Source organism: Rhinoderma darwinii, chromosome 7 (genome assembly GCF_050947455.1).
Source record: "Rhinoderma darwinii isolate aRhiDar2 chromosome 7, aRhiDar2.hap1, whole genome shotgun sequence".
Lineage (NCBI taxonomy): Eukaryota > Metazoa > Chordata > Amphibia > Anura > Rhinodermatidae > Rhinoderma > Rhinoderma darwinii.
In genome coordinates this window covers 60,949,306-60,959,148 of record NC_134693.1, presented here as the reverse complement: position 1 = coordinate 60,959,148, position 9,843 = coordinate 60,949,306, and the positions used below count along the sequence as shown (strand labels likewise).

Sequence of the window (9,843 nt, the reverse complement as noted above, 5' to 3'; positions counted from 1 at the left end):
CCATCGTTCTTTCATACTAATGGATCTTTTGGGGGATCTTGGCACCCGGACTCCCACCAGTGACAACTTATCAGAAGTTGTCTCCCAGGATTCCCTTGTTTGTTGCAGGGAAGCTGTGTGGATGGGAACTATATTCTGAAAAGAAATGCACTCCCATTCTAACCATTACTGCAGCATGTTTCCTACAACGGAGGTCTGAAGCCCCAGATCTGGAAATTGAGGCAAGACCTAACTAAGTCATTGATCCTTTATGCTGGATCAATGTTTTATGCTGACCCGGCACATTGGAACTGCTTGGTGACATGCATTGGAATAAGAAGGAATCCCTGACAGGTAGCAGGCTTTTCACAGCTGACATGAGCAGCTTGATTTTCCCTTTTGCTGTATATTGTTAGGGGTATGTTTATCTCTCTGCGCAGAAGAGCAGCATGTGTTGTAGCGCACGTCTGCCATTCGCCTCAGGTGGAACTTCTAATGTCATGCTGTTCACGTGTGCTATGTAACCTTTCCAGGGTTGTAGTCTCAAGGTCACAAACACTGAAACTGCCTGAGATCTGACTATTCAGCTGTGACTGAAGAAATTATCAGAACATTGAGATCTAATCTGAACTGGTAACAGCGAGTTTGCTCTAGGCCCAGTCCAATCCAACACTAGCGCAGCTTTGAGCGAGCAACAACTGGACCAGTCTGCATTCTATGCTTCAGTCTGGATATTTATACTCAAAATATTTGTCATTTCTATTACCTTGGTTGTCTGTGTTATCACACCAGAAAACCAACTGCGGTCAGGCAATTACGCTTTTATAAGGCTTCGTTCACATCTGCGTCGGGACTCCGTTCGTGGGTTCGGTCGGACCTTTCTTTCAGGGGAATCCAAACGGAAACCATAGTTTTCACTTTGCGTCACCATTGATTTCAATGGTGATGCAAACGGAAACCTATGGTTTGGATTCCGTTCGTGGGTTACCCTGATGGAAATCTCTGACGGAACCCATGAACAGAGTCCCGACACAGATGTGGGTGAAGCTTTATATGCTTATTGTGACAGAATTTTCAAGAGTTTTCCTGTATTGTAACTGGACATAACTACTGAGTGACCTGTATCCGAAGGGGGTTTTCTGTCTTGAACAATTCCTTTTGTGTTAGAAAGATCCCCTGAAAATAAGTTGTTCACGGATCATTCTGCTGATGGTAGTTTACGATCACATGTAATCTGCGGAGGAACCCAGCAGCAAGTGTTCAATTACCCTACAGCGCTACCATAGGGAAACTAGATCATTACATTATGCCTGTGTAATACTGGGAACTGCTGGGTTCTTCAGGGAGAGAGCCACTTTTGTAGCCGCTCTTGTTTATTTCTGTTACTTGTATAGGGCCAGCATATTCCGCAGCGCTGTACGTTCCTTATCGGTATGTTTTTGGGGTGTGGGCGGAAACCAATGGAAACACGGGGAGAACATACAAACTCCATGCAGATGTTGGCCTTGGTTGCTAACCACTTAGCCACCATGGTGCCCGATCTCTGCTTTAGCGAACTGATAGAGGTTAGGAATGAGGGACTCGCCTCTAAGCCCTTCCTGCTCCTTGACGTACTATTAGGTCATGGTAACTGCATCGTTCGCTCTCCATGACCTAATAGTACGTCACGGGAGGATCAGCCATTTCAGTTTTTTCCTTCAGGGTGCTAGCTGTTTTTTTGATGGCTAGCACCCTGACACATAAATTTCAATGGGGCCATGCACACTTCCGTTTTTTTGACGATCCCGTTGCTCCGTTCCGACAAAAGTAGAGCATGTCCTACTTTGTTCCGAGGTTCCGTGACCGTGGGGCCAATTCAAGTCAATGGGTCCGTCAAAAAAACTGAAGGCACATGGAAGGCATCCGTGTGCCGTCCGTGTGTGATGGAGCCGTTGCCTAGCAACGGGCGGGCAAAAGATTTGCACTGCACTAATCGGCAGCCCCTTCTCTATCCAGCATGGGGCAGCGATAGAAAGAAAAAGCAGTTCATACGTACCCTGGCCGTTGTCTTGGTGACGCATCTCTCTCTTGAAATCCAGTCCGACCTCCCTGGATGACACCGCAGTCCATGTGGCCGCTGCAGCCTGTGATTGGCTGCAGAGGCGGTCACCTGGGATGAAGCGTCATCCCAGTCCGGCCTTCTGTTATGACTTATCCCATGTGACCGCCACTACAGCCTGTGATTGCGTGCAGCAGTGACATGGGCTGAAACCTCATCCCAGGAGGCCGGATAAGAGGAAGAAGCAGCCCATTCTATCGAGCTCTTAACTCTTTCAGCACCCTGTACAGTGATTAGCGCTGAACAACCATGCTCTTTCAGCACCCTGGACAGTACCATGCTCGGCGCTCGCAAACGGAAACACGGAAGTGTACACGGAGTACACACTGATCCAATCACAGACACACGGATCCGTGAAACTGGTGATGGAAGTGTGCATGAGGCCTAATTCCACAAAATGCAGCAAAAAACCTGTGGGATCTAAATGCCCACGATACCCCTCGATAAGTTCCTTGAGGGGTGTAGTTTGCCAAATATGGTCACTTTTGGGGGGGTTTCGACTGTTTTGCCACCACAAGACCTCTTCAAACCTGACATGATGCCAAAAATATATTATAAAAAAAGGAGGCCTTGAAATCCACTACGTGCTCCTTTTGCTTTTGAGGCCGGTACTTCAGTCCATTTTTTTTTTCCATCAATATAGCTGTGTAAGCAATTTTTTTTTTTTTTTTTGCGGTTTAAGTTGTATTTTTTATTTTCACCATTTTGCGGTACTTATAATTTACTGGTCAACATTTATGGTGGCGTAGAGTAAAAAAAAAATGGAAATTTCACCATTCTTTTTTGCCTCTTAAACTTTTGCTACTATTGCTGTGATACTATATTTATGTAGGTTTTTTATGTTTTACTTTTACACAGTAAACACTTTTTTTTCAAAACTATTTGTTTTTGTCTCCATGTATGAAAAGCCATAACTTTATTTTTTTCTGCCGATGCAGCTGTATGAGGGCTTTTTTTTGGGGGGACGACTAGTTTTAATTGGTACAATTTTGTAGTACATGCGACATTTTTTTTTTTTTTTTCAATCAAACCATTTTAAAGGCAGGATGAAGATAAAATAGCAATTCTGGCATTGTTTTTAATGAATTTTTACGGCCTTCACCGTGCGGACGCAGCGATATCAAATGTGTAACTTTTTAATATATATATTTTTTATATATAATTAAGTATTTTGTAAGGGGAAAATGCGTTTAAAAAAAAAAAAAAATAGTTACTTCGGACTTTTTATTTATTTCAAACCTGCAAACAGATTTGCGGGTAAATTGCGGCCGCAAAAATAAGTTTGTGTGCATGGGGCCTAACAGTAGTGATGTAGGGATTGATGCTGCCAATCAGAATACCTGCATGATCATGTAACTTTTGGATTTCAAATTAGCAATCCACCTTAAAGGGGTTTTCCCATGAGGAATGTTTTACATATCCACAGGATATGTCATAAATGTCAGATGTATGTAGGTCCCACCTCTGGTACCCGCACCTCTCTCTAGAACGGGGCCCCTAAACCCTGTTCTAGTTATGTCTGCTATCGCTGACTCCCGGCCCATCCTGACTTTATGGTCGGGAGTTACGAAAACAGCGTAGCTCGCTGAGCTACGCGGTTTCCGTAACTCCCATAGTAGTGAATAGCAGTTACGGAAGCAGCGTAGCTCAGCGAGCTACGCTGTTTTCACCTCCATTGTCGGAAGTCAGCCGTTCGAATGGGGTTTAGGGGCCCCGTTCTGGAGATAGGTGGGACCCGCATCGATCTCACATTTGACATATACTATGGATATGCCATAAATGTCCCTCGTGGGGACAATCCCTTTAATCTCTATTCGCATGGTTCTCGTGTATAACAAGTCCACTGATGTGAAACAGATTTATTTTTATTTTTTCCCCAGGTTTAAGCTATTCTATGTCTCTTGAGACATTTAGAGTTGGATAACCGAAAGAGGGAAGCGGTTAATGATTTAATGTGCCCCAGTTGAACTCTGTTTCTGTCCAGTTATATTTTAAAGGTATGTACATGTGAAACTTTCAAATAAAAAAACTTTACTATTGTCTGGACTTTTACCTGCTATAGATCAGGGGGAGCTGAGCAGACTGATATTTAGTTTTCTGAAATAAGATAGAGCAACGTTTATGACTTTCATTCCCTGGTCAAACAAATTACAAAAATGAGCAATATTAATTTAAAATTACAGAAAAAAGCCAAACGTACTCAATGGCAGGTACCTGCCTTTGTGAGTAAGTTTGGCTGTTCTCAGTCATTTCCTGGTCACGTTTTGGTTTCAGGCCTGCGGATGGCTCCTACAATCACTGTGATCGATATTTATAAAGGGAAGGATAAGTGAGATCACCCTTCAGAGTCCTAATATTGTAGCTGGGGCTCTCACCTTTTTGGTCAGGCCTAACGGTTGCAGTAAACCTTAGGGTATGTGCAGACGATAACGGCATTTACGTCTGAAATTACGGAGCTGTTATCAGGAGAAAACCTCCTGAATTTCAGATGTAAATGCATGTACTCGCGTTTTGCGTGGCGTCTTTTACGGATGTAATTTGGAGCTGTTCTTCGTTGGAGTCCATGAAAAACGGCTCCAATTACGTCCCAAGAAGTGTCCAGCGCTTCTTTTGATGAGGCTGTAATTTTAGGCGCCGTCCTTTGACAGCGACGCGTAAAATGACAGGTCGTCGGCACGGTACATCGTGAAGCCCATTGAAAGTGATGGGCAGATGTTTGCCGACATATTGGAGCCGTTTTTTCAAATGTAATTCGAGGCGTAAAACGCCTCCATTATGTCTGAAAATAGGTCGTGTGAACCCAGCCTTAGCGGTATTCCTATCAAAGATCTTTATGGAAAAATAGACCATATATGTGATGAATTCAGCACTTTCGACACGAATTCAGCACTTTCGACATGAGACAGCTGAGCATTTTGCAACTTCCATGAACTACGATGGAGACGGTTACACACAAACATTACCAAAAAGATAATTTGGCTCCTACGTTTTCAGATTAAGGAGACAGAGGCACCCAAGTGGTTTGTTTTGTTTGTTTTTTTTAATACATTTTACACCATGCATACAGTGAATTGTCATGTCTAAACAATCTTTGCGTTCATTTTTATTTTATGTCCTAAGTAACCATAAGAAATCTATTTTACAGCCCATATTGAAAAATGGTTCCAAACGGTTATCTCAGTTTTGAGGATGAACAGTTCATAGAATCATCTGTTGCCAAATTAAATGCCTTACGGAAAAGTGGCCAGTTTTGCGATGTGAAGATCCAGGTATTTCTTTAAATACAATGTTACAAGAAGCAATGCTTGTCAGTCTGGCATAGGACCATTGGTTCCGTCAGGATATTTAGTGACCGTAGTGCAGAAGTAACTGTGTGCCAGTTAGCCAGAAATGAATTGTATCGTTCGTTTAAAAAAAACCCCTTCTTTCTAATTGACATTCCCAATGCGAATGTCCTAGTGAAAATACTACTTTTTTTTCCTAAGTCCATGTTCACACACCTTGGTTTTGACGTTGTTGTTACATTTAAATGAATAGGCTCTTGTAAAATCCCATACACTCTGAAATTGAAAACTGAAGTTTCAGGTAATACCCTGCATACAAATACTGCAACTAGTTCACGGTTGTGAAGGTTGTCGTTCTAGATGACGATGACAAATCGCCAATCTCCTGTTCCTTTAGTCTGGGCTCCTGTTAATGGGTTGCATATCTGTCATTTAGCGTGACTGACTTTCCAAAACTGCACTTGACCATGACCACAAAATCAAAACCTGACAGATAGCGGTCTTTGGTTGGCGTCTGTCACATTTCTGACGTGAAAAAGGTTGGATTTGACATTTTTTTTGAATGTCCATAATCTCTAGTGTATGGCCAGCTTTTGTTTTATTCTGTATGCAGGATTAATATGCACTGCTTCTGATCATACCTTGTTTTTCTTTCCTTCCAGGTTTGCGGACATGAAATGCTGGCACACAGGGCAGTTCTTGCATGCAGCAGTCCCTTCTTGTTTGAAATCTTTAATAATGACAATGAGACTCATGGAATGTCTCATGTTAAATTTGATGATTTGAACCCAGAGGCAGTGGAAGTGTTGTTAAATTATGCATATACTTCACAGTAAGTATGACCGAAAACATCATCTGGCACTAGGATTTAATAAGTTATTTATTTGTAGTTGTATTCCTTACATATTGCCCCATTGAGCGCTCAGTCAGCTCTAATGGCAGTATGTTGTATTAGACCAGAATCACACACACCGTTTTGATGCTGTTTTTGCCTCCGTTTTTTTGAGCCAAACACAGGTGGACACAAAAGAAAGATGCATCAGTCATTCCTTTATATCTTTCCTTTCTTTGGAATCCACTCCTGCTTTTGGCTCAAACTGCGGCAAATACTGCATCAAAACTGTGTGTGAGATACTGGCCTTTTGATACATCAATGGTCTTAGCATCTTGGCGACAGACAGCAAAATAATTGAGTATATTTAAAGAGCGTCCATCACAAAATGTAGTTTTTCTTTTGGACACTATCATTATAGAAACATATGATGAAATGTATTCTTCGCTTTGTGATTTGTAATTTTATTCCCATAACAAGACTGATCTACACAGGCAGACTTCAGCCCATAACTATCACCGATAATAGGTAGATTGGCTGTCGTTTAAAGACCCTTATCGATCACCTCCAAGTTCATGGATGTGATCAATGATAGCTGGATCTCAGAAACAGCGCTCCCTGAAGCAGTCAGTCCCGCTGAACTGATGGATTTGGCTGTGACCACAATATACAACTTCTATGTCTCCAGGATATTTAGAAGCTGTTTCTCAAAAATCAAACTCTTATATTCTCTTCACAGGTTTATATAGCCTTTTAAATTCTGTTTTTTGTTTTTTTTAAAGGCTTAAAGCTGAAACAGAACTGGTAAAAGATGTCTACTCTGCTGCCAAAAAACTTAAGATTGATCGTGTAAAACAGGTAATGTCTTCAGTGCCTTTATAAATATATGTTCCCCACTTTTATACCCCAAATTGTAGGTCACATTTAACGATTCTGGAGTTTTGGATTTCAAAATTGTAATGGATATAATATGTTGACGCTGTATAAAAAAAATAATTCCTTTCACCCCCATACACTTCTGTGTGTTCTGTTAAAGAGTAACTCAAATGTAACTGGCATTTTGGTTGCCTTGGCAACAGTACTAACTAATAAGGCTAATATGGGATCCGTTAAACATATACGTTATGAACTGTCATGTCCCTTTCCATGACGTCTATGTGGAACAGATACCTGTATAGCCTATGGTTGTGAAAGATGTCACTCTTAGACATCTGTCACCCATAGAATATTATGGTATCCTTTTAACCAGTTCAGGACCGGGCTATTTTGAGCCTTCAGGACGAGACACAGTTTAGCCATTTTTAGCATGCGTTAGTTAAATGGCTATAACTTCTTTATTTGTTGGGCTAACGACGTGATTTTTGCGATTGTTTTTTTCTGTAGCACATGCAGGTTTCTTTTTTTTTTTTTCTTTTTTTATCGTTTTTATACACCTCCTTTTTGCTTTTTTAGAATTTTTATTCTTAAAGTTTGTAAATAATAGTAAAAAAATAAGCTTTTTTACATTTCAGCTATTCTTTTTTGGTAACATAGTTTTACCCTAAAATAGACCTTTTATTTGTGATCGTCATTGTCTACCGTAAATTTTAATATATTAAATGTCTATTAGGGTAATTGGGTCAGTGCTAGCGTTGGACAATGATTGGCGGGAGGGCAAAATTTTTATTTTATTTTTTTATTTTATTTTTTGCGGTGGGTATTTAATGTGTATTAAATTTTTTTGCACTTTACTTTTATTTATTTTTTATTACTATGGTCTGTCCCTCGAAGGTCAAAAAAGACCTCTGGGGAACTTTATATATATTTTTTCTTTTTACACCATGCTTTTCCCCTGTAACTGGAGCTGAACAGCAGCCCAAGTTACAGGGGAAATCGGCCCTCTCATAGTGACGATTGTCACTAATAGGGCTGTGCTGGGTCTAGTAAGACCCAGCAGCAGTCGTCTCCGTAACGGCACCCGGCGATCATGTGACCAGTCACATGATCACCGGGAGGAAAAGAGACAGCGGCGCGGCCGCTGCCTCTATCCCTATACACAGCGTTCATTGAGCGCTGTGTACAAGTGATCAGAGAAAACAGAAGCAGCGAAAGCTGCTTCTATCCTCTCCTCAGGGGCCCCGGCAGTCACTGACAGCCGGAGACCCGGCATTCAGCTGCCCGATCGCTCGGGCAGCAAGTTAAAACCCGAGCCGTAAAAAGTCTATGGCTCTAGTTTTAGGGACCCTGACCGCTGGCCGTAAAAACACAGCCAGCGGTCGGGAACCAGTTAAAGTAGACCTCATAAAAAGCTATTAAAATGCCCATGATGTATATGTTAAATAGATGTCTGTGGCGTAGGCATGTCACCCACCCATGGGTTGCCATGTTATATATATATATATATATATATATATATATTTTAAAAAAAAGTATACCATGCAGTATACTTTTTCCTGCGGGATCCCATTGTATAGAATAGCATAGTCAACTACGCTATCCCATAAGTTAAGAAAAACAGCTAGGAGGTCAAATTGGACTAATGTACTCCTATGGACTCATTTAGCGTGTACTGCCGGAGCTTACCCGATGTACATGACAAATGTAAGTCAGAAACGTGATGTGAACTGGAACTTATACGTCTGGCGGAAGAAGAGACACCGGATACATTGGAGGTATCCTTTAATCGACGAGCTATAAAATAGCAATTAGACCTACCGGTAATTGTATTTCCAGGAATCCATCATGACAGCACCACAGGAGGTTGCCCTATTGACCTCTGTAGGGACAGGAAGACAGAGAGAATTCAATCAGGGAGGGATGTAATGGTGCTGTCATGATGGATTCCTGGAAATACAATTACCGGTAGGTCTAATTGCTATTTTCCAGTACATCCCTCATGACAGCACTACAGGAGCAATACCAGATTATAATGCTCAGGGCGGGACTATGGATTGAAGGACATTCCGTCCAAAACTTAAATCCGTATCTGACAGAACATCGAGCCTATAATGTTTGCAAAACGTATGATGGCTTGACCAAGTGGCAGATTTGGTCCATAGAGGCTTCTCTTCTTTCTGCCCAGGATGCAGAGACTGCCCTTGTTGAATGGGCTCTGATGCCTTGTGGGGCACATAGTCCTTGGGACTTGTAGGCTTCTTGTATGGTGGTTTTTACCCATCTCGCTAGAGAGCCTTTTGAGGCTTTCTTTCCTCTATTCTTTCCCCCAAACAGGACAAATAGATTTTTATCTTGTCTCCAGGAGGAGGTTCTATCCAGATACTGAAGAATTGTTCGCCTGACATCCAGGCAATGGAATTTTTCTTCTTGTTGGTTTTTTGGATCTGGATAAAAGGAAGGTAGAATTATTTCTTGTTCTCTATGGAAAGCAGTAGATACCTTTTGGAATAAAGGAGGGATCCAGCTTTAGGATGATCTTATCCTCTTGTACTTTTAGGTACGGTTCTATGATTGACAGAAATTGGATTTCTCCAATCCTTCTTGCTGAAGTAATAGCGACTAAGAATGCAGCTTTTAGAGTTAAAAAATGCATACTAATTTTGTCGAGCGGCTCAAAGGGGGGCTCACAAAGAGTCGTTAACACCACATTCAAATCCCAGGAAGGAACTGATTTCTTTAGGGAAGGTTTCAGTTTAGAGACCGCTTGGGTGAAT

General features: G+C 41.6%; 1 protein-coding gene across 3 annotated transcripts in view; it reads left to right on the top strand.

Annotated features, from left to right (window-relative positions):
• IVNS1ABP (influenza virus NS1A binding protein) overlaps positions 1-9,843 on the top strand; it is a 32,317-nt gene that overhangs the window by 1,616 nt on the left and 20,858 nt on the right. For all 3 annotated transcript variants that reach the window (XM_075833439.1, XM_075833437.1, XM_075833438.1), the window contains exons 2-5: positions 3,958-4,074; positions 5,223-5,346; positions 6,024-6,193; positions 6,976-7,051. In XM_075833439.1, the coding sequence (XP_075689554.1) occupies positions 5,236-5,346; positions 6,024-6,193; positions 6,976-7,051 (357 nt within the window). In that variant the 5' untranslated portion in view covers positions 3,958-4,074; positions 5,223-5,235. The remainder of the gene's footprint in view (positions 1-3,957; positions 4,075-5,222; positions 5,347-6,023; positions 6,194-6,975; positions 7,052-9,843) is intronic.